This window comes from Pleurodeles waltl, chromosome 2_2, assembly GCF_031143425.1.
Source record: "Pleurodeles waltl isolate 20211129_DDA chromosome 2_2, aPleWal1.hap1.20221129, whole genome shotgun sequence".
NCBI classification, from domain to species: Eukaryota; Metazoa; Chordata; class Amphibia; order Caudata; family Salamandridae; genus Pleurodeles; species Pleurodeles waltl.
In genome coordinates, this window is record NC_090439.1 from 211,700,935 (window position 1) to 211,727,279 (window position 26,345).

At 41.3% G+C, this 26,345-nt stretch overlaps 1 protein-coding gene across 1 annotated transcript in view; it reads left to right on the top strand.

Annotated features, from left to right (window-relative positions):
• Positions 1–26,345, top strand: part of DNAH5 (dynein axonemal heavy chain 5) — a 4,110,061-nt gene that overhangs the window by 1,557,340 nt on the left and 2,526,376 nt on the right. The window contains exon 17 of the mRNA XM_069219645.1: positions 14,531–14,676. Coding sequence (XP_069075746.1) covers positions 14,531–14,676 — 146 coding nt within the window. The remainder of the gene's footprint in view (positions 1–14,530; positions 14,677–26,345) is intronic.

A 26,345-nucleotide genomic window follows, 5' to 3' on the forward strand; every position in this document is an offset into this window, starting at 1 on the left:
ATCTTATTTTCTGTCTAAGACTTAATGCAACACTTCATTTTCTGTCAAATAAAAGCAACTAGCAGGCATCATTTTATTTTTTTAGAGCGGAGACACAAATGTATCAGTTCTGCAGAGCATTTAACATGATGTTGGGACTTTCGAAGAAACCCCTTTTTTTTATATTTTCCCTTTGGAATTAAGTTCTTTAATTGTATTGATGTTCTTCTGGAGAAACCAGAAATCCCACTTTTAGAGGCCCGTAGGGTCATTCTGCATTTTACAGAGACAAGGCCCTAATTTAAAAGGTCACAAGTGTCAACACGACAGCCTCCTCCATTGTTTATGGGAAAACTAAAGATAGCATCTCAGCAGCATGACTTGAGCCAGCCTCTGTAGCTCTCCTAGCTTCTGCCACTCTGAATCTGTCAAAGACAGTAGGCCTTCCTGTTTTCCTTCTAACCTGCAATAATTCACTCTATTTAAAAAATATATTTTTTCCTTTTTAGGCGCTAAAAAAAATTATCTCTATTTCCAGATTATTAAACTACATTTACTGTGAATAATTCACAAACCTTAATAACACACATACCAGTTGTTAGAATAAATGCTTGTTGCAATCCCATGCAATGGTACATATTTCATCAACCTCGAATGAATGAACGACTCAGTAGGCCCAGCTGAAGTTAGAACCTTCAACCTTGATATTAAAACAAGCCTTTGTACTGGCACATTGACTCATTGAATCATAAGAAGGCACAACCTGCAAATATATATCAAACCTAAATGTATGCATTTACTGAAGCCTGAGACACTTTAAAAAGTACTCTGAATGAAAGAAAATGCAGTTTAAACAGTGCTTTTGCCCAAAATCGACTTTGATATTTTAGGCATTAAAAAATCAATATCCTACAATTTTCTTGCATAATATGCATTACCAGAATGTCTATTACACAATCCATGAGTCAGCCATTGAAAATATTAACTTATACTTTATAGAAATGAGCTTGTTTGCTCCTGCGCCAAGGGAAAATTGCACATACAAATGTCATTTTAGCGGTGCAACATAACTTAAATTAAATTTTAATGTTAGGAGGTCATAGTATAGGTATTAAGCTTTATAAATATTAAAAAACGATTTTGAAAGGCACTTATTTTTTTTAACTAATTTTTCCATAATTAATAATTTTCTTTTACAAAAAATAAAAACCCAATTATTCTTTTTTTGTGTGATAATTCCACATATAAAAGCAAGCTGCATCCCTTGCCTATTATTTGGGATACATTAACTCACAAGCCTAAGCGCATAAGCCTAACTTGAAATGCGTCACATTTTTGCGCCACTTTCATTTAAAAGGAAGGTTATGCAAAATTCCACCCATGTTTAACTGGGAAAGTGCTGGCTGAATTGAAAATAGATAATTTTTTTTTTTTTTGGGGGGCCCTATTTATATCTATTGAATGTGTTTTCTAATTTATTAAGCATTTAACGGCAGTTTTGTATATGTGCACAATTGCTCATTCTATAAATTAAAGAGCAACATATAGCTATGTTAGCACATCACATGGTTCATTTCTGGATTTTTTCCAAGTTTCTACTTAATATTAATTAACCAACATTTTACTTAACAAACTGTAAACATCAAGAAGACCCACAAACACACATTGAGCTCATTTCAGATATAAACAGAAAACACTCAGTACACACAATACAGCGCGCTTTAGCTATTTTTCATAAATAGCGCCGTCGCAATTTACTTACAGAACCGTTTGCAGATCCTAGTTGTAAGTCATATTTACAAGAAAAAAAAGAAAACTTTTCTCAATTATTTCCAAGAATAGCGGACCCATACTTTACTAAACGTGATGGGGCCTACTCCGTGCTTCACATATAGTTCATAGGTTGGAGTTCCAATCGGAGGAACCGGACATGAGTCCTCCAACCGGGAGTCCTTTTTACAACCAAGACAAAACAAATTTCCAAGTCTGCTAAGACCAGGCATCTTCGCTCACTAGTCTAGCTTCAAACTTCAAAGGATTATCGTTTACGATAGTCTCGTGAATACATGAGTCCTTCGGCTTTGGTACTTGCAAGTTCCAAATCAAAGTGATCCCAAAGGGATACCAAACCAAATGTCCAACTAAGGACCAAACCAAGTGTCCAACTAAGGACCAAACCAAGTGTCCAACTAAGGACCAAACCAAGTGTCCAACTAAGGACTGGGAGACGCTCCACTTATACTTAACTGAAAATATCAATGACGTCACCAGAAGACTCGTCTTATCGTTTCGCTCTACCAAACATCAAGGGTCCAAATCAGGGCGATAGCCAGGGCAGCAGTCCTTCATAGCCGTCGGGAAGCGGGGAACCTCGCAGCAAAGACTTTCAGACCACGTCGACATGCAGGGGTCGATGAAGTGGCGGCCTTCCTCCAGAATTTTCACACGAAGCTCCCCACGGACCTCAGGCTTGGACCGGTACCGCTGGTATCGCCCCACGTTGGGCGCCAACTGAGGTACTGGGTTTTTCAGAACCGGTACTGATCCGGTAACCCAGCGGTGCCAGGGTACACCCAAAGACCTCGGGTACTTTCCTGATTCAGACTACAGAAACTCAGAGTCTTCTAGGTGAAGTCAAAGATCGAATTTATTGGCTGCAACCAATTGACAAGTGTCCTAGAAGTACAACAGCACGATTTGTATGTTCTCAGGAGACTGTGTTTCAATGCAAAGTCAGGTTTCCTTATATACAGTTTTTTAAGCTTCAGGCAAACATTCTTGACATTTTGGTTGGTCATTCACATGTTTTTACTACAAAGGAAAAAACAGTGTCATGATGAAACCTTATATTTCATGTCATCCAACCCATAATAAATTACCCGGCAAGGCCTAGTATTTTACATCAGATAAGTGTGGACCCCCAATAAAAACGGGCACCTCCCCCTCGTAAAGTAAGAAGAAGAAAAGAGCAGGTGCAGGTGTGAGCAAGATTAGGCAGGGTGTGTGAGCGATAATAAGGGTTTTATGGCATGGTGTGCCTTGATGCTATCTGATTCGGCCACTGGGAGAGGGACTGACCAAACAGGTTTGGCCTGCGGCAATGGTTCCAGCTTGCCCAGGCCAGAGAGAAGTCAATCAAGGTGTACGTGTCCTTGGAATCAAATCTGACTGTATTATAAGCCTATGCGAGGGCAACTTTTAAAAATGGCTGCTGTGTATAAAATGGGAGCCACGAGTGCAGGACGAAAATGGCGATTTCGAGGTGAAAACGCTGCTGGAATTGAGCGAAAATGCTCATGCTTAGTGTACTAGTCATTATCGGTCTTTTGATACTAAAATCGTACTGCTGTGGCAAAGTAAATTACATGGGTCCAGAATTTTTAGAACCACAAACCCTCCTTTTGCCCTTACATAGGCAATAAACCTATTCTCATGCTAATCTGAGTCCAGGTCTATGTTTATAAGGCCATGGAGATGTTGCTGGAGCAAAATTCTAGTACTTGGTAACTCTCTCTGGACAGGTCTCCTCGAACATGAAGTAGCACAAAAAGGCCACATATGGCAGGACAAAATAAGGAATACCTCTATCTGCAGTAGGTGGCATAAGATCACACACCCAACAATTAGTGATGTTCACTACTAACTAGTGTTGATGCAGAAGCTGTACAAAAGAATTGCTTACGAATTCTGATCTTCTAACCTGCTCATGTTCAGGAAAAGGGTGAAAAGAGTGCAAAGAAACAATAGTAGAAAAAGACATAGGTTGGGAAGTGGGTGCAGAAGTCAATTGAGTAGAGAAAAACAATCCTACCCATAAATGACAACGTCATGTTTAAAAGACACTAGAAAACACGTTATTAAGAACATATAGACAACGGGAGAAAGTAGTGACCACTATGAAATAATAATTTTTCACAACCCTAACCAAAAAGCAAATCCTAAAATTATCTAGTAACATTTTGAGGGCTCCTCTGCATTTCAGTAATTTTTGTATGTTCAGGTGGAACAGTGGTGACTCTCATCAATGCTCTAAGGTGAAAAGGGGGTACTCTTTCCACAGAAAATGGACTTTATTCTGCTTTTACTAAACAGAATAGTACTTTAAAACAATGCCAGCAAAACAATCAGTCTCCTAACACCTAGTCTATACAATCACACAGAAACCTCTTGTGAAACCAACTATGCCCAGAGTCCGTTCAAAAAGCCTCTCTGGCAGGCTTCTATTGTCCATCAAATTTTCTTTTGTTGTTTTCTTTCGCATGGGCCTCTCAATTCAGGCCTCTTCATGAGAAAATACTGCTTAGTTGGAATGCCCTCCTGGCAAACACCCACAGCTCACTCGAAAGTCTCAATGTCTTAAAGCAATGTACCAGTGTCTCTCCTCTGTGGCAGACACTACAAACAATGTGCTCTTCATTGATCAAGGGCACAAATCATCTCGTGCAGAGGCAAGCACCATTAATTGGGAAATAGCTCAAGCTCAGCAGCAATTTCAGACTCCAACACTCATTATTTAGTGTCAGAGGACGCTCAAGCTGCTCTTTCATGGGCACCACAATATAGTGCCTTTTTCCAAACTTGAAATCTCCGGTGCACTGCCCTTCTTCCGTTGGAGCAAAGAAAAGGGGGGGTGTGGCCAAAACTCAGGCCAAGGGGCTCAAGGGATTGCACACTGTCAGAGGTTACCAGCACATGACAGGTAGAGAAATGAAACCTCAAAACAGCTCTGCCATCAACAACAGGAATCCTTCTCTTTAGCTCTTTTACACTGAAACTTTGGTTTTGTGATGTCCAACGCCGTCTGATGGAGCAAGTACGATACCATGCGCTGGCGATCGCTGTCCAGCTTTGCTACTTTCTGGGTGCTGAGACTGTAGGGCCAAGACGTCCGTCTTTCATCTGTAGCTGTCACTGATGGGAATTAGGCTTAAATCAATGTCCTGCAGGTTATTATGACTTGATACCCGCAGAATCTAGTGACGTAGGAAATGTGCCACAGTTGTTAGTTTCCTTCAATTTAGTAAAAAAAACAGTTCATGGTTTTTAACAAGGGGACTGCAAGCAGGTGGTCTGCAATCTTCAAAGGAGTAGCCATACACCATGGGCATAAAATACAAAGGCAGAAGGGCAAAACAGGGTCTCTAGCATCTTTAATTGGGTTCTCTCCATTATTCTCTGCCATCTATAGCTACATGAGAATTCTATCTGAATGGATTTCCTCACACAGTGGCATTGTCTAATGGGGTAAACACATATTTGCCTCAATGATTAAGTCTAGGTGTTCCTCCTTACCTTAGAACATCTCAATAGAGAAATCACATTATACCGATTATCAGGGACATGTAGAAACCTTCCTTTAAAAACTGTGCATCAGGTGCATTATGCAATACACAGGCTAATAGTCAAATGTGCAAACAAAAAGACAAGAACTAGAGGGTCCTGATATTTGCATGATTAGGACACATCTGATCCCACCAAAAATTAAAGTAGCAGGAACAGAAGGGAACCGAAAACCAAATTAAAATAGACATTGAATATTCGTCATGTTCAAAAAGGTAAACATAAGATATCTCCTATTGAGATGGAAAACTTGTCTTACTATAATATTGAGTCAGTTAACCAGTCTATCACTATCCTGACAGTCAGGCTGGAAAACATTGAAGCAGGCCTAAGGCAAATTCTTGAAAACCAGTCTGGTCATACCAAAGGGAATTATACATAACATGGGGGTCCCTGGTACATCACTGCAGTCTGGAAATGTGAACCTGAACAATACATCAATAATAATAAAAGGGCTGACTGGTGAAAGGAATTCGAAAAAGAGAAATGGGACTAGGACATAGCTAAAATCTTAATAACTAAGCATGATGCGACATTGGTCAGGGGAAGTAACAAAAGAAAAAATCTATAGGAAGAACAAAAAAAATTATTTGGGTGATAGTCAGGCATGTGACACAACACCGAGAGTACGGGTGATACACAAAGGCCAAAGTTACACAAATTTTAACTCTACCGTTGGCGACTACAACATATACGGTACTCCTAGCTAATGTTTCAGTTCCTTCTTCAGGAAAAAATGAAAACCTGGTTTTCTTTTAAGGAACGAAAGCCATATGCTACTTAGGAAACACAACATCATTAACTAATGTAATATAGAAATTAGGCCGCCTTGAGTCACAGATCTATAATTTCATCCTTAGGTCCAATCAAGGATACATAAATGTAGGGCTGCCTGTTCCTTTAAGGGAAGGGGCAGTAACGTGACTAACTGCAGGTGACACACTTTGACCCTGTATATCTCTTTTTATTTTCCTTCAATACCATTATAGCCAAATAGACATTCACTGGTGAAGTGTTGTCTTTTATGTTCACAGCATGAAATATCATTATCTGTGGAATTTAGTAACCAGAACAAGTTCAACCAACTGTTGCGTAGCGATGGGCATCGTCATGACCATCCCCTCACAACACAGGGGAGCTTGTAATAGTATCAAAAGCAGCAACAAACATGCAAAAACAAATAAAAAATAATAAAAACGCACAAAACGTCAAGCCATCAGATATACTTGCTGTGTATCAAGCACAAAAAGCATAGACAAAACAATAGCATGTGTGAATAAGCGGTGACACACAACACCATGTCATGTACTTTATGCACTGTAAACCTGCAGCCCAAAACCCAATATTTGGGCCTGTTTAATTTGTCAGGTTTAAAATCCTTACCCTCCTTTTGACAGTAGATCACCAGGCAATGGAAATCTGCTGTCAAATATAACTTTACTGTTTCTCTTCTAACATACAGGACCAGCAAGAACAATTCATGATAGGACCAAATACATGAAAATAAATTTCCATTACTTAACTGTTACCCTCTTGTCAGTTACTTCGCAACATCAAGCCACCTTAGTTTTACCTTTCTAAAAGTAAAAATTGTTACACTGACACTCCATATTAATTTGGCACCTACAATTTCCACTGTGAAAAATAAGTCTTACTTAGCAAATCGTTCTCATTAAGGCATGTAGCCTTCAAAATTTGAGAAAAGGGCTGCATCTTATTTTCTTTCTAAGACTTAATGCAACACTTCGTTTTCTGTCAAATAAAAGCAACTAGCAGGCATCATTTTATTTTTTTAGAGCGGAGACACAAATGTATCAGTTCTGCAGAGCATTTAACATGATGTTGGGACTTTCGAAGAAACCCCTTTTTTTTATATTTTCCCTTTGGAATTAAGTTCTTTAATTGTATTGATGTTCTTCTGGAGAAACCAGAAATCCCACTTTTAGAGGCCCGTAGGGTCATTCTGCATTTTACAGAGACAAGGCCCTAATTTAAAAGGTCACAAGTGTCAACACGACAGCCTCCTCCATTGTTTATGGGAAAACTAAAGATAGCATCTCAGCAGCATGACTTGAGCCAGCCTCTGTTGCTCTCCTAGCTTCTGCCACTCTGAATCTGTCAAAGACAGTAGGACTTCCTGTTTTCCTTCTCACCTGCAATAATTCACTCTATTTAAAAAATATATTTTTTCCTTTTTAGGCGCTAAAAAAAATTATCTCTATTTCCAGATTATTAAACTACATTTACTGTGAATAATTCACAAACCTTAATAACACACATACCAGTTGTTAGAATAAATGCTTGTTGCAATCCCATGCAATGGTACATATTTCATCAAATGAATGAACGACTCAGTAGGCCCAGCTGAAGTTAGAACCTTCAACCTTGATATTAAAACAAGCCTTTGTACTGGCACATTGACTCATTGAATCATAAGAAGGCACAACCTGCAAATATATATCAAACCTAAATGTATGCATTTACTGAAGCCTGAGAAACTTTAAAAAGTACTCTGAATTAAAGAAAATGCAGTTTAAACAGTGATTTTGCCCAAAATCGACTTTGATATTTTAGGCATTAAAAAATCAATATCCTACAATTTTCTTGCATAATATGCATTACCAGAATGTCTATTACACAATCCATGAGTCAGCCATTGAAAATATTAACTTATACTTTATAGAAATGAGCTTGTTTGCTCCTGCGCCAAGGGAAAATTGCACATACAAATGTCATTTTAGCGGTGCAACATAACTTAAATTAAATTTTAATGTTAGGAGGTCATAGTATAGGTATTAAGCTTTATAAATATTAAAAAACGATTTTGAAAGGCACTTATTTTTTTTAACTAATTTTTCCATAATTAATAATTTTCTTTTACAAAAAATAAAAACCCAATTATTCTTTTTTTTGTGATAATTCCACATATAAAAGCAAGCTGCATCCCTTGCCTATTATTTGGGATACATTAACTCACAAGCCTAAGCGCATAAGCCTAACTTGAAATGCGTCACATTTTTGCGCCACTTTCATTTAAAAGGAAGGTTATGCAAAATTCCACCCATGTTTAACTGGGAAAGTGCTGGCTGAATTGAAAATAGATAATTTCGTTTTTTTTTGGGGGGCCCTATTTATATCTATTGAATGTGTTTTCTAATTTATTAAGCATTTAACGGCAGTTTTGTATATGTGCACAATTGCTCATTCTATAAATTAAAGAGCAACATATAGCTATGTTAGCACATCACATGGTTCATTTCTGGATTTTTTCCAAGTTTCTACTTAATATTAATTAACCAACATTTTACTTAACAAACTGTAAACATCAAGAAGACCCACAAACACACATTGAGCTCATTTCAGATATAAACAGAAAACACTCAGTACACACAATACAGCGCGCTTTAGCTATTTTTCATAAATAGCGCCGTCGCAATTTACTTACAGAACCGTTTGCAGATCCTAGTTGTAAGTCATATTTACAAGAAAAAAAAGAAAACTTTTCTCAATTATTTCCAAGAATAGCGGACCCATACTTTACTAAACGTGATGGGGCCTACTCCGTGCTTCACATATAGTTCATAGGTTGGAGTTCCAATCGGAGGAACCGGACATGAGTCCTCCAACCGGGAGTCCTTTTTACAACCAAGACAAAACAAATTTCCAAGTCTGCTAAGACCAGGCATCTTCGCTCACTACTCTAGCTTCAAACTTCAAAGGATTATCGTTTACGATAGTCTCGTGAATACATGAGTCCTTCGGCTTTGGTACTTGCAAGTTCCAAATCAAAGTGATCCCAAAGGGATACCAAACCAAATGTCCAACTAAGGACCAAACCAAGTGTCCAACTAAGGACCAAACCAAGTGTCCAACTAAGGACCAAACCAAGTGTCCAACTAAGGACTGGGAGACGCTCCACTTATACTTAACTGAAAATATCAATGACGTCACCAGAAGACTCGTCTTATCGTTTCGCTCTACCAAACATCAAGGGTCCAAATCAGGGCGATAGCCAGGGCAGCAGTCCTTCATAGCCGTCGGGAAGCGGGGAACCTCGCAGCAAAGACTTTCGGACCACGTCGACATGCAGGGGTCGATGAAGTGGCGGCCTTCCTCCAGAATTTTCACACGAAGCTCCCCACGGACCTCAGGCTTGGACCGGTACCGCTGGTATCGCCCCACGTTGGGCGCCAACTGAGGTACTGGGTTTTTCAGAACCGGTACTGATCCGGTAACCCAGCGGTGCCAGGGTACACCCAAAGACCTCGGGTACTTTCCTGATTCAGACTACAGAAACTCAGAGTCTTCTAGGTGAAGTCAAAGATCGAATTTATTGGCTGCAACCAATTGACAAGTGTCCTAGAAGTACAACAGCACGATTTGTATGTTCTCAGGAGACTGTGTTTCAATGCAAAGTCAGGTTTCCTTATATACAGTTTTTTAAGCTTCAGGCAAACATTCTTGACATTTTGGTTGGTCATTCACATGTTTTTACTACAAAGGAAAAAACAGTGTCATGATGAAACCTTATATTTCATGTCATCCAACCCATAATAAATTACCCGGCAAGGCCTAGTATTTTACATCAGATAAGTGTGGACCCCCAATAAAAACGGGCACCTCCCCCTCGTAAAGTAAGAAGAAGAAAAGAGCAGGTGCAGGTGTGAGCAAGATTAGGCAGGGTGTGTGAGTGATAATAAGGGTTTTATGGCATGGTGTGCCTTGATGCTATCTGATTCGGCCACTGGGAGAGGGACTGACCAAACAGGTTTGGCCTGAGGCAATGGTTCCAGCTTGCCCAGGCCAGAGAGAAGTCAATCAAGGTGTACGTGTCCTTGGAATCAAATCTGACTGTATTATAAGCCTATGTGAGGGCAACTTTTAAAAATGGCTGCTGTGTATAAAATGGGAGCCACGAGTGCAGGACGAAAATGGCGATTTTGAGGTGAAAACGCTGCTGGAATTGAGCGAAAATGCTCATGCTTAGTGTACTAGTCATTATCGGTCTTTTGATACTAAAATCGTACTGCTGTGGCAAAGTAAATTACATGGGTCCAGAATTTTTAGAACCACAGCTTCCAAGGCCAACACCCTTCCAGCCACCCTCTTAAAGTCCTCACAGATAAGGTTGAGCTCAACATGCTATAGTTTACCTTGCCCTCCAGGCACTACACCGTACTATCAATCGCAGCCACCAGTTTGTCAAGTTTGATGTCCATTTTGGAGATGTCCTCTCCACAGCACCCTGCTTGATCCCCTCCTAGGGGCGCACAGTGAGGCATCCTACCTGGTTCTTTGTGTGCAGCCCGAGTCCAACAGTGGGTTTGGGGGGGCAAGACTCCCCCCAAAACAGTGCAGGGAAACAAGTGCAGGGCCACCAGAAGTCACAGTACCACACTCACTGTTTGCAGCGGCAAGGGGTGCGTTCAGGTGTGAGGCCCCCAACCAGAGGAAACAGCAATGCCGTCAAAAGGTAGAGAGAGAGGAGTGGAGGAGGGGATCTGTAGTTGCTGGCAGAGCACTCTAAGAGTCCTTGGGCCATGATGAATACTCACCTGGGCATCCAGGGGGGCTATGGGTCAGGAAAAGGCCACCACACTCCTAGGCAGGCGTCACCATGTGGGTTCACCTCATCATGATCCAAGTCATGCATCACTTCAGATGGCAAATTGCTGGATAAGGCCCCAGGTCATCTGTTGGGAGGTGGGGAGTGCCTGATATTCCGCAGGCCCCACTGCAGCCACAGCAAGAGTGGGGGCGCCAGATTCAAGACAGGACCCCAACAGGACTACTGTGAGGCATACGTTTTTAGGGTGCAAAGCAGGGACTTGCACATGCCGCCTCCTCCACAACTGGCACCGAACCCTAATGCTCCGTAATCTGAGGCACAAGAGGGTCCACTGGGTCCCCTGTTGAGAACGTCAGGGGGGAAGTGGAGGGCTCTCACGCTGCTTCTTCTCTTTCCCTGTTTACTGGGGCCGAGCTCTCCGTTCAGGTCGCACCCATTTTCTGTGCCTTTTCCGTGAGCTGCCCAGTCAGAGGTTAACTGTAGAGCTACCATCTGAGGTGTGTGCTTGAGGCGCTCACCGCTTCTCCTTACCGGTGATCACAGTGTGTGTCCAGCTCCCTCCTGTGCCCACTATTGCCTCCACATCTCCAGGGGTGCCCGGGACAGAGCTGGATGTTAGGTGTGACAGCTAGGGGAGGTCGGGGTCTTGTGGGCTAGTGAGGAGCTCGAGTTTCGAGCTGTCTACAGCATGGTGGCTGGCTCCGCGCCCCCCCCAACAGCATTCCTCCACTACTGCAGTAAGTGTATTTCTTAGGTTTAGGGGTTGTAGAGGCACTGTTAGGGATAGCTAGAGAATGGCTTCAGAGGGATCTGCCAAATTCAAGAGTATAGTAGCAGTAGTTTATAGGTAATTGTGGTATGGAGATTTCGATAGTTCGGAATGGCCTGCGCCATACTTACTTGTTTAAAATTTGTCTGAAGATTGGATGATTAAGCTCATTGCTGGTTACGCTAACAATAAATTGTGGTACGGATGAATATATAAAATTTCTAGTTGTGATATCATGTTTTACCTGTTTTAACCCCTTAGGTCACTTCATGATGTAACTTTTATAGCACCATGCACTTTGTATTTGACACTTTCTAGTTTGTATTGAATGTCTGTGCTTATGCGTTTGCTGAATCTGTTTCTAATACAAAAAAATAAAAAACATTAAAATGTCTTGCTTGCTGCTCAGTGCTGCCCACTGCCAAATCGCACATTTTTAGCTGCTTAGATACCCCACCTGAAGTCATGGACATCATTTTTGCGCTGTGTCAGAGGTTCCTGGAGAGTGGGTGTAGCAAGGAGCTAGGGGCCAGATGTAGCAAAGGGTTTTTCCCATTCTGTGTCAATGGGAAAATGTGTTCGTACAAATGGCCCTAAGTCTCTAAACTCTAGACTCGGGTCCCTTTAATGGTAAGGGTAGGTAAGGCTCTGATCGAGGAGATAAAGAAAGGTCTCATTATAAAGAGAAATAGCGAGAAAAAAGGTCGACAGAGAAAAGCAGGGTGATGGAGACAAAAATAAAAAGACAGCAAATGAGACAGCGAGGTCGAGTTTTAAGTGAGATAGAGACAATAAACAGCACTAACTCATAAATGAAGCACTATTGTTTGAAAAACCCTAGAAGAAGCAAATGTAGGTGTATGGATTTGTAATAGTGTTCTATGTGAGATTTAGTCAACTTGTTCATATCCTCGCATTTCTGACAATCTGGCTGTGATGAAAGATGGTATGCATGAAGCCCCCAGCCCAGCTTATAACTGCAGAGCTTCAGATTACTGTAACACATACAGTATCCAACATTGATCCGAGGTGACCATTTGAGCACACTTCGGTGAACTCTTCCGTAATAGGTCAGGATACAAAAGCAAGCAACAGCTACCTTCCAGGAATGGAGGCTGTTGAGCAGCACTTAGCACAGCCACTGTTTCTAGCCACCGTGTTTCCCATGGTAGCTCCATATTTCCTCCTGGCCATTCTTCAATATCACAGCCAGCACCACAAGTGTCTGCAGTGGTTACAGCTGGTGGCCCTCTGCGCAAGGAAACATGATGAGTAACACAATCTGGTCATAGGTCTGCAGCACCTAGCGGTCTCACAGCAGCAGGAAGAGTTGAACTTCTTGACGGTTCTGCACCTCCACACCACCTCCTTTCACCCCCAATGCCCTCTTCTGTTCCTGGGGCTGGGCAAAATAACTCAAGTCTGCCCAGTCAGGATGTGTAGAATTCAAGTTGATTTATGTATTTACATTTTGCAAAGGGTGCTAATACCAGGCCACTGGGTGAAATTGATAGAGAGGTAAACAATTATAATGAATGAGACTGGTATGTTTTCAGTAGTGAAGTGCAATTTAGAGAGGTGCGGGTTGTTAAGCTGTTTCTGTCACTCTTAGGTCCCCACCTGAGGTCAGATAAATTATAATTCAACTGATTCTGTAAGACACTAATTTGTAAGTGTACCACAGTAGAACATTGTCAGTTCACATCTTGTTTATGTTTTTATAGAGCTCCACGTTCTCTGAGATTGCCTATCTAAATCTGCAGTACAACAGACTCAAGTTAACCAGTAGGAGTAGACTACTCTTAAGGTCCGGCCATGCTTTGAAGAAGTTTAGGAACTTAAAGTCATTTAGAAATGTATACAGTTCTCGAGATGGCTGCTAGCCCAAAATATGTGTAATGCACTGCATGACTCTCAGGATAGATGATGCATCAGTATTTTTTCTTTTTTAGTCAGCGAATACCACCAGCGTTGTCTTAGAACATGCCACGCATGCTAGTGATCAAGTGATACATGCTTTTTCACCATGTCCCATCAAGCATTTTACTCTCGCTTCTGTGTTCACTCAAGCGCAGGCACACAAGGTGGATAAAAATGTTTCACTTCTAAAATATCTAGAGAGGTAAGTAAAGCCCGGATGATGCTTGGTACATGAGTAGACCTCAGATGCAGTACCTGTGCCAAGTGTCCTATTTTCATCTGCAGAGGTATGAGGTGCTTCCTTAAGTTCTGCTGAAGGTGGGATCGCAAGCAAACTGATAAATGTACAAGAACATAAGTCAGTTACAAATTCTTAATGATTTTTTAAGACATTCACAGCACCTGGACTTTATCATGATGACATGCTTTTATGTTTTTCAATTCTTTCATCATTTGACCCAGCATAACATACCACAATTTATTTGAACAGCATTATCATATATTACAAACAAGCATCACAAGTGTATAATCCGAGTGTAACATATACCTCTGTAGTGAATTGAAACCTAATAGAATTCACAGTTGAGCCATATTCCTATTGTGTAACCAAAAATACAATATTAGAAACAACACAAATGATCATCTAAGCCTCTTTGGCTTCGTATTTCTATTTTCTTCCATTCTGTTTAACTCAAATTCCTTCTTGGTGATCCATCCTCCATCTAAAGCATGGGCAAATATTTTCCCAGGGGACAAAAACTATGATCTGTGATGTGACTGAGGTGTGCATTGATGCCACTAAGGTGGGAGTTGGAAGATGGGCACGGGGATGTTAAAGAGTTTCAGTCCATGATGTTCTCTACATAGCGGACTATAAATTGACATGCAATGCAGAGTTTGCAGGATGTTGACCAGCATCTTTGTCTCTTTTTTTGCGGTGTCATTTTTCACAGGTGAACTGGAGCTTCTGTTGGATCGAGTGAATGATTTGGTAGAATTCCGAATTGACGCCGTACTGTTGGAAATGAGCACAATCTCACTGTGCAGCCTGCCAGAGGAAGAACCGTTTACCTGTGATGAATTTCTTCAGATGACTAAGGTGATTCAAAGCCACTGTGCTGTGCACAGCATATTTTTCAGTTTGACGTTGGGTCATCTATGGGTGCAGGGCACCTTCCTGTTATACAGAAGGTATTTATGATGATTACAATTCAACCTAAGGATTGTTTTAAGTTTCAAGGATAAGCCCGAAAGATGAATTTATTTGCAATTAACTTCTGATGTAACCCAATGTGGTTACCAAAAAAACAACAAAAAAAGAAAAATTGACTGGTGAGAAAAATTTATATATTGCTGTCAGCCTAAGGGACAGCTGCATTTGCTGTTTTCATTATATCTAAAAACAGCCTTGAATTATAACCCTTTAAGCACAATGACTGTCGCAAGTTGTGATTTCGCGTAGGTGTTTATAATGAGCACCGGCAAAGGACACAAAGTGATATATCCATACTTTGTGCCCTCATGTATTTTGCTGATTTAGGGGAGCAAGTTTTGACACAGGTTGGCTTGATAGAGCTCAAGTATATTTTCCTTTAAGTTTTCCAGCTAGGAGACCTTATATCCCTTGCTTTTTCTGTTGTGTTGATAAAAATTGACTTGCTCAAGCATGGAGCACGGATGGATCTGGAGAAACGATACTTGGTGCCATTACAATTATTTTTTAAATCTACTGAACTGGTTAGAGTAGCATTCGAGAATAAAATGCACACTGCATCATTCAAGAGATTGTCTTTGTGGGAAGACGTCAAAAAATCAGGAGGTGAAAATGCCATTTGTTATTTACGATTTATTAGGATACAACGTTACAGCTGTCCCGTTTGTTAGTGCTGACATTTTTTAGTGTGGTTAAATAACTGGTAAACCGACCATCTATGTGTCTGGAGACATACAATAGAACTTTAACCATATGCTTCAGCATATGGTATTCGAACATATATTTTTGTCATCGTTCAAAATCCACAAACTTCTTTTTCGCCAATATATGTGTTTATAATATATACAAATACAGACGAGTTTAAGAGACAGCGATAGTGACTGTAGTTATGGGCATGCCCGAGCTTGTATTAAAAAGGTGACTTTTGTCGAGATGTAACTTTACATCCGTTTAACTAATATGTAAGAAACGTTCCTATCAAATAGCAAAAATACAGTAATTCTTGGTAGGTCAAGTATTATGCAGATTGGCCAGTCTGGGAATAAAACGAAGGGTAGATTAAAAAATTTACATTTTTCATTTGAACTCCCTTAGGCAACTAGGGGCTAGATGTGCGAAGAATGGAAATAGCCATGGTCATTTTTCATGAATCACTATTTGGTTATTGCTGTTACTAATGTCCAAAGAGGTTATTTAACTCCTAGACCTTAAAAAGTGATTCATAGTGCGTCGCCAATAATTTTAATGCCACTATTAATGCCACTATTACAGGGTTGGTGGCCTGCTAGGGTCAGCAGACCACCATGTCTGTGACTGCTTTTAAATGAAGCATCTTTTCTATTTTCTTATTAAAGTGCAGCCTGTTTGGAACCTCAAAAAGGTGCCCTGAATCTAGCCGTTTGTTCCCAGCTGAACATAATTACGGTAAATTCGCGATGGAAAAAGAACATTATTTAGACATGTTCCTTTCCCTGGTTTGGTATAAATATGTTCAGTAGTTTTCTCAAACTTAGCCAGGCGCGGCTGTCCTTTAGGGCGGAGGGGCCACACACCCCCACCTTTTGCCCCTCATGAAGAGTGTCTGTCAGGTTGAGCAAAGGTCAGCCTGACAAACACTTTTCATGTTCAGGTCAGGCAGCCAGGAGCAGACATGCGCGATTTGCGCAGACTCCTGGCTGCCTGAGCTGAACTTTGCTGGGCTGAAGAGGTTACAGCCCCTATGGGCCTGACCTCCTCGGCTCAGCAAAAGTGCCTTGAGGCCCTCCCCCAGGTAATGAGCAAAAAGTCACCCATTGACTTCGACCTAGGCGCATCAGGTTTAAGGTCTGAAGCGCCCAGGGCGAGTGTCAATCAGTGACACTTCATCACAGAGTGGGGTGGGGTCAGCAGTCTCACTGACCCCATCCCACTCTGTGACGAGGCTGGGACTGCTGCCTTCCCTCATTGGCTGACCTAAGGTCAGCCAGAAAGGGAAGGCAGCAGTCCCAGCCCTCCTGGGACCGAGGCTGAAGGTAAGTGTGTGTGTGTGATAGTTTTAAATGAATGTTTGGTGCATGCGTGTATGTTTGAATGTTCTGAGCGTTGTGAATGGATGTGCGTGTGTGTGTGTGAAAGTGTGAGTGTTCTTCCCGCCCGCACCCTCCCTGTTAAAACTGCCAGCTGCCACTGAAATTAGCATTACAAGAAAGAGACATTCAGTTTTTTTGGGTTTAAAATATAGCGATATCTTACCTGCTCATTTGTGTTTCCTTTGTACATTTGTGAATCCACCAAGGAACTATGAATAAAATTAAAATAAAGATGACAAGGCAAGAGATATGAGTGTTTTTTCTTGCCATCCATATACATGGATTTGCAGCCCTACCCTTGACTTCATGCACTCTGATTGGCCACAGAAATGTTTATGTTGCATTCGCCATTACCTAACACTGTAGCCTGAGGACTGCACTGAAAATAATAATAATAATGATAATAATAATAATAATAATAATAATAATAATAATAATAATAATAATAATAATAATAATAATAATAATAATAAAAATAAGGCATACAGGGTGTGAGAAATTGGGTTGTTGGTTGACTGGGGTGGGAGCCCTGATCAAGCAACAGCCACAATCCCTTGCAGGGTTAACCACAAATAGTCACCAAATTAACCTGTCTTAACCCTCGGTACCCTGGCACAAACAACTTAACTTATAGGCAATGTGTAAAGTATTTATGTAGCACACAAACAGTAATGAAGTAAAAACAGAACATAAGAAAATCCCAAACCAACTTAGAAAAATAGAGTAATATTTAATAAATTATTAGACACCAAAATAACAAAAATCCAATAAGTAAAACTAGAGTTATGCATTTTTTAAGTTTAAGGATCAAAATAGCACCTAAAAGATAAAAGTGACAGCTGCGAACATCTGGCCACCTTTTGCACACAACCAAGGGTCCAGGAGTGTATGTGGACCTTTTGGTGGTTCAGGACTCGCTCAGGCAGGGTCTATATGTGGATTCCAGATGGTGAGAACCTGTTATGCCCCTCTTACTCTGAAAAGCAGACCAGCATAGTAGACCTTGGAGTCACTTCTGGTATCCTAGGTGCAGGTGTAGTAACAGGGCTTAACAGCAGGGATGGCCTCTGAGGGTTCAAGACAGGCTCTAGGCAGCAAAGCTGTCCTTCCAGGTATAGCAGAAGTCGGGCAGAGTGCACAACAGGTCACAACAGCAGGCAGTTCTCTGAGAGTCCTTTCGCAGGACCAGTAGTGAACTGAAGAGTGGATTTGAAGGTCCTATTTTTATACTTTGGTACCATTCTCCTACAAGGTGGGGAAAGTTTCTGAAAAGGTTCTTTGAAGCTCTTGCAGTTTCCTGTCACCTCTGCCCAGGCTCCAAGCTAGCCGCAGTAACAATACAGGGTCGTTTGTCCCACAATTATGTGAAAGTCTGAGAGGAATTCACAAAGTGTAACTGTCAGCTGCACCAAGTCATGTGACCCAAGACAGGCTGCAGAAAATGCCAACTTTCTAAAAGTACTGTAATAGAAAATGGGTATGGCCTATAAAACAGCAAGGCTAGACCAGTCAAACTACACAAAAGAAACAAGAGCTAACACTGTAATTAACTTGGATTTTATTTTTATTTACAATGAGAAGGCAAAACCAATTACCTCTCCCTAGTATTAATACATGACATTTGTCCATAACAATTGTAATTAAATAACCCTTATCGCACACAGAAGAACAAATACAAAAGTGAACAATTACATCATATAAAAAAGGTTTTGGGGCATTGCACACACCTTACATACATCAAAACATATGACAGTATACAAATTGAAGAACAAAGATTTACACAAAAAATCAACCTTAATTAACCAAGTTAATTACAGTGTTGGCTCTTGTTTTCAAAATTGAAATTAACAATCTGACCTTACCAGTAAAGAGGGTTTATCATTACAATTCCATTGGTACCAAACATGAGATATCTACTTCCTTTTAGTTAGGAATTAGAGCTTAATAAGTATAATAAGGAATCCCCAATGTTATACTTTGGGAGGGGTAGGCCTCACAGTCAAGAAAAACAAGTATGGGAGATTTTCACTACAAGGGCATGTAAAGCTCAAAAGTACATGTACTACCTTATAATTAACAATACCCTGCTCTATGGGCTTCCTTGGTCCTACCTTAGAGTTGGCATATGTAATAAAAGGGGAGTTAGTCAACCTGGCAGTGCACTGCATTAAGGCTGCAGTGGCAGGCCTGGGACAGGTTTCAGAGGGCTATTTAGGTGGGTTGCACAATAAGTGCTGCAAGCCCACTGGAAGCATTTAATTTACAAGACCTGGTAAATGAATTATGCCGATTAGATATATGGCAATTGTACAATATTTAGGGAGAGAGCATAAGAATGTTAGCACTGGTTAGCAGTGGTAAAGTGCATAGAGTCCTAAGGCCAACAAAAATAATTTCAGCAAATAGTAGATGAAGGAATGTAAAAGGTTTGGGGATGACCCTGCAAAAGGGCCATTTCCAACAGGGGGACAGAGTGAGTGTACCTGTGTCCTCTGGATCCAATGGAAGGGTTAATCAAAAAGGATCACCAGTGACATTAAAAATAATTTCTAAGCAGTACATTTTGTTGCAGGATTTCCAGATCCTGGGCCACATCCAACTCAGGATCGACAAATCAGTATGACGTTCCTCAGCTATGCATGGCCAATGGCCATGTGAAGTGAGGATGGACACCTATAGAGACCTGTGGAGGATAAGGTGTAACCAAACTCTGTTGCATATAACTGAAGGCTGTTGTCAGCAAAGGTTCATCAAAAATTGAGTGTGCTTGTTCTTTTACAGAATTTGGATTCAGAATATCATCAAAAAATAACAGAAACTGAAAAAACACAAAGAAAAGTTAGCTTTAGCTTTGGTAATAACATGTTAATGTATGCTGAAATAATCATCTGGAGGCCACTTAAAATATAATGAAAGTTCAGTTTTGTTTGCGAAACAAGACTGAAAAAAATCCTGATATTGGCCAGTTCTGTGTAGCTGCTCAAACCATAGCTTGCCAACGAAATGTACTGGTTTCCACTCACAATACGTGCACTAATAACGTACAGCCTAACATCGTCGTACAGCTAATGTGATATGTAATGCACCCGAGATGTGATTTCTGATGTTATCTGTCATTTCATGTGTCATCGTGAGCAGTGTATTTGGTAACGCTCTGGTTTTCATGGTAGTGGTGCAAGTTATGGTTTGTGTAATTAACCGTAACTGAAAAACCTATGAGGTTTTTATGCATTATTTTGTAACCATATTTGCACTTTAACTGTGTTTTTAATGAATTCTGAGATTTTGAGATCTGTGTATACGATAACATTTTTAGTTCTGGCTGCGAACAGTTTTAGATTTTTTTAACCTCATGCCATCAATTCTTCAAAAAAGTAGAGCAATAGTAGACATTGGGCAACTCACCTTCAGCCTTTGTTTGGCCATCAATGCCATAGCATTTTTCAGAAAATTACGTTATTCCATTAGGTGTTTATGATTGGGGCTAAAGTGCTACTTTTGTTAGACTCAGATGAGCCTTGTAATAAAAAAACATTGTGTGTTCTTTGATGCAATCACTTTACTGCCACAGCAACATTTTAATTGCCGATTTACAGTTTTTTTCTTATTTTGAAGTGCTGTTGTTTTATTTCCTTAGCCTTCCATAAAGAAACAGTGCTATTAAATAACTGCCCCAACACGAGTATTTGTTTTACTTTGCTGCCATGATAAAATTATTGCAACTACTACCTTTTGTCCTCAAAGCAAAGAGGTGCACTAACGTAGTCTGAAAGATAAAATGCAGGTACTGATCGTTTGTAAAGAGTCTGTGTATGCCTTTTAAATGTACCACCTAAAACACAAACACAGTGCATGATTTAGAATTTGGCAGATGGGTACATAGAATATAATGCATTTGTAATAAAGCGGACTAGAACTCCGTCACATTTGTACCAGAGTCACCTGTGCTCCAAAGTCTAAATCAGACCCGTAGTCTTCTAATTCTTTTTAGTAACACTGACATTTCAAATTACGGCTTAGTTTGCTAATGTAATATACTATGGAAAAGGGCTTTACTCCCAACTGCCATGTTTTTGTAGCCCAAGATGGTGCTTTATTGTAGGATTTTTTGAACAGCTGGGGACATACCATAGTCACAAAGTATTTTCTTTGACAGAAAGCCCAGGTCTGTTTGTTTTGCCAATGCTGGTTTATTTACTATTTGGTGTATGGTCCCATGCAGACTGGACCAGTGTGTAGTCTCTCCCAGCTCTGAAATCTCAGTTTTAGACTAGTTGAGCGAGAGGACTATAAGGTGCCAAATAGGCCAGAATTGAAATGCCTCATACGTGGCACATCATAGAATATATCACTCATGGTTGTTCAGGTAGCAGCTACGTTGGTTTACGTATGAAACACATGGAATAAGCCTTTGTGAATTCTCCACTGTTTCACCCATATTTTACTGGTTTGCATGCCCTACAGCGGTTTCTATGCAGTAACATTGCTTTGAGAATTCATATGTTGCTAAATGCGTAATTAAACTATTGGTACACCAATCAAACACACTGATTTTAAATGAGAAAGCATATTGGTTAAGATGTGGAGTTTTTAGCCTCAACATATTCACGTTATATTCCCAATATACCAATTATTACAGTGGAACAGAACCAATATATAACAGGCCCAGTTTAGGAAACTGGTGCTAAGGCTACTGCGTCTCTGTACCATATTGGGGTGTCCCTCCTCTTCTGAGTCAAGGGAATCTACCTTGTGAGTAAGCTTGTCTATGCATCATAAATCAACTAATATGTGCAGATTACCCCTTCTAGTTTGTGAAGTGATCAATTCAATACTGTTACCCTTATTGTTTTGAAAGTCTCACCCTATCATTTCTGAACACTTCTAGCAGATCTGATCTCCCGCTTCTGGAAGAGAGCACCCAACTCTTGCTGGCACACCGTACTTCATTACTGGGAGGTTGTGTGCAGAACTGCAGCAGATGCTGCAGTTGAAGTCCCTTTGACCAGGAGTACAGGTAGTTGCGGTGGCACCACATGTTGAGGCAAGTCACAATCTACTTCCTGTCTGCTTCTGGGCATTGCCTGGGTTAGTGTAGGTGGACCATACAACCCACAGGTCACAATGCTACAGGGAAAACCCACAAGTGCCCTTTTCTGGTCACACTGGCATGGACATCCATAGATACCTTTCTCTGGTCATGGTGACAGGAAGAGCTGTGGCTGCACTTTTCTAGTCACAGCAGTGTGAACAGCCAGGGGTGCCCTTCTTTGGTCCCAGTGACATGAACAGACGCAGATTTGTGGATCCAGCCCGGAATTGCTGTTTAGGAGAGTACAACATCCACTGGTAAACACCATCAGCCAGTACTAAACCTTACCTCCACATCTTTACCAAAAACCATGTCTGCAGCAGTCAATTTGATACCAACCTCAGCTCCAGAGGTGCCAGTTCTGGATCTGATCCCCATTTGGGATTTTGAGCCAAGTTCAGCTAGACTTCAACCAGTGTTGTGCTATGAGATTAAGGGAGCCCAGCCTCTTTTCTGTGAAGACTACCCTATGAATCCTTTGCCTCAGCACCAGGATTACAGATGGCTGGAGGCTATTTTTGGATTTGAGTGTGACTCGGTCCAGGACAACTAGCAGATTCCATATGAAGATGATGACAGTAAATATATGAAAAATTTGCTCCCACCTTAGACACTCAATCTGGAGTGTATATTTAAGCATGCAAGTAGTATTGATACCTCTGCTGGCTATGATTTGGACTCACACTTTGGTCATCCTACTGAAGAGAGCACCTCTTTTTACTCTGGTAGTTTGTAGGGCCACAGAGGTGCCAGAATTACAATTTCCTGCTGTGAAAACGAAAACAAATTTGCTAACAGAAAGTTTGCAACCATGTTCTTCAACTTCTGAAACATTGCTGCTCTGTCATGACAGGGCTCTTGAAGTTGGCCTTCTCCAAGGCTTTCTTAGTAGCCCCTCTGAGTTGACCTGTTGCTGGGCTTCATAGGCCTGTTCTGGTAGGCCTGGCTTTCCTGCATAACATCTGACACCAGAGACCTAATTGTACAAGTATCTGAGGTAAGGTAAACCTGAATGCCTTCTTTATAGCTCTGCCAGAGACAGAATCAAAGTACACTCACACAATGGGAAAGTAACTCATCTGCCAATCTCAGTCTGAGCTCCCTTAATGCTGTTTGCCTTGAGGGGTGGTATACTCGCAACCTCTGGGATTTGGAGAGTGAGATATTGGCAACCTTACCAGAGGAATTCAGAAAATCATTCTCTCAGAGAGATCACGGCAGACAGGATGCAGACAAGCACATTTTGCATGCATGTCTTGACACCATCGATGGTGTTGGCCATATGATAAGCATCCGGGTGTTGGTCCAGCATCTTGCCTGGATGAGCACCACAGGCTGTTTTGTAATGTGCATGTGTCCTTGGGGAATTTGCCTTTTAATGGTTCCAGCCTTTTTGGACAACAGGTGGACACTGCCTTGGAGGGCTTCAAATATAGCAGAGCTATGGCTTCCACCATGGGTCTCTTGCTTCTGGCCTGCCAGTTTAGCCAGCTGTGCCAGAACTTCTGTGGCTACTTGAAGGACCTTGCTTATTACCAGAGACAATCTATTTATCAAACCTCTAAGCTTTTCTGTGGCTTTTGGGGATATAGTGGTGGTAGAGGTCACGACCATCATCAAGACACCATTCCTCCCACACCTCATTGCCCACTGCAGCCACTCCTAACAACTCTGATTTCTCACCTGTTGGTCATATGCATCCTCAATTTGGGTAGAATTTCTGTTTGTCTGGCTGGTGTGTAGTTACCTCACACCAGCAGTCTTAGAGATTGCTCTGAATGGTTACGTTCTACTGTCTCCTTTTACTTCCCTTATTCTCCCCATGGTGGGTCATGCTGCCATTATCCCACAAGAAGTACAGACACTGGTTGCCAAAGGAGCAATACAGAGAGAGTTTTTGAGGCAAAAATGGGCATGGGATCCTACTCTAGGTACCTCCTGTTGCCCAGAAGGATGACAGGCTGAGACTGATCCTATGTCTTAGGTGTCTTGATACCTTACTTTAAAAGGATACATTCATAATGCTGACTCTGGCCCAGTTCAACTCTGCTCTAGACCCTTTGGATTGGTTGGTGTCCTCGGAATTGTAGGATGCATACTTCCATTAACCCTTCTGCAGGCCCAAAGACATTTCCTCTGCATCCTGGTGGGGTCTAAACAGTTCCAGTTCGCAGTGTTCTGTTCTTTGGCCTTCCATAAGTCCCCCAAAGTGTACATGATTATGATGGCTGTGTTCACTGCTCCACTTTGTAGGTCAGGAGTTCACTTATTCCTATACATTAATGGCTGACTGTCAATGGCAGGCTTGGCACAGTCAGACAGGAATCACTTGCATCTGACAATCTGTCCCTGGGATCACTTGCAGCTGACAATCTGTCCCTGGAATTCTCCATCAATTACATTAAATCCCACCTTTGGCTTGTTTCCCTTTACAGGAACTGTTCTGTATGTGGCAGGTTGCAGTACCTTTCTGACACTGTAATGAGTCCAGGATATTCAGGGTGTAATCCTTTTGTGTTGAGCTCATTCTGGGGTTCAGACCCAGATGGTTCTGAGGCTACCTGGTCTGCTGGCTTCATGCATCTTGCTGGTGCTCCTATGCCCATTGGTACATGCACACTCTGAAGTTGAAACTTTCTCTTCAATGATCTGCTTCACAGGGGTGTCTCGGACATCAGTGTTTCGGACGACACAACCCTGGACCTTTAGTGCTGTAGGAAGGATGCCAATCTTACTTGCAGTGGACTGTTCTCCCTGCCTCATCCACAACTCATGGTGGAGATAAAAACATCATCTGTGTTCTGGGGAGGTCACCTGTACAAGGCAGAGATCATAGGTCTCTGGTCTTTGATGGAGCTGGGCACCATATCACTCTTTTGACAATGTGTGCCATTCGACTATATTGCAAGGACTTCTTGTCTTCCCTCAGGGGAAGCCCTGTTTATGTTCTGATAGAACATGTGTTGTGTATGTGTTGTCCCCAGAGGTGCTGAGACTGTGGCAATGGCTGGACCCTCAGGGATTTCCATTACTGTCAACTATCTAGCAGGATTCCTCAACATCTGGACAGATATACTCAGAATATACTATCTAGCCAACAATGCTCATTGTTGTGCCTTTCGCACCTTGGAGTGTAAACCTCATGACTCCCTGGTACTTGTGTGATACCGTCTATGGGACACTAGTCTCTTTAAACTTTTCATCCTCTTCCTGTTGCTTGCTCGGGTTGTGAAGAAGTTCAGGAGTGACCAGTCTTGCCCCACCTAGGTAACTCTGGACTAGGATTGGAGAGTCTGGTAATTTAATCTGTTGAGTCTCAGCATATACTCTCTGCTCCATATTTTCTTTCATGGGGACCTGCTGTCCCAACAACAGGACATGGTTTTGCACCTGAAACTCCAAAACCTGCTCCTCTTTGTCCGCAGACAAAGAAGAACCAGCTGAGTACCTGTGACCTGCCTATAGAAGCAGTGCATGTTATTTTGGTTGTTTGTCACTCATCCACTAAGTCTGTTTATTCTGGCCACTCAGCAAAGTTTTGGTCTCTTGGGAGGACCACAATGTTAAATCCATTTGGGGTTAAACTTTCTGATAAATCTTAGTTTGATCTTTGATTCAGCAAGGATTTGCTGTTGGCACACTTAAAGATTATTTGATGACCCTTTCGGCCTGTCTGTTTTTGCCTCATCATCACTCTTCGATCAAACTAAATGTTGTGATGAGTCCTTTAAATAGTTGTGTATTTGCACCTGCGCATTTTATTATGCCACAGTGGGACCTTAACTTGATCCTTACACTGTTAACATGCACACCTTTGTGAACCCCTGTAGATTTGTTTAAAGCTGCAGACCATTAGAACCATCTTTCTCATTATAATCACTTCTCTATGTCATGTAAATGAACTACATGTGCTGTCAGTGAACTTTAATTTTACCACCTTCTTCCTTGACAAGTTACTTTGGACACATGGATTCTTTCTTATGAAAGTGGTGCTACTATTCCATGTGGAGTAGTCTATCATGCTCCCAACATTCATCACTTTGTCAGATCCCTTTAAGGAAGAGAGTCTTCTCTGGTTGACTGTAAAAGAACCATTAGATTTTATTTTGATAGGATGACCAACTCTTCGTTGCATTCGCCTGTGCAAAGAAGACAAGGGCAGTTTAGATATAGACCCTTTCAAAATGGATCATCTTCTGTATTAAAATATGCTATGTCTTGGACAACAGTGTTAAGGGGTGGTCTTCTGGGTCTTCTGGGTGACCCTTGATTCAGCTTCTTGACTCCAGGAAATGGCTTATTACCGTCAGAGGCAGTTCAAGACACCTGAATGGAAACAAGTTGTCTAGAAATGCTTCAGAAAATACCACAGCAAATAGTAAAAAAACTGGAGA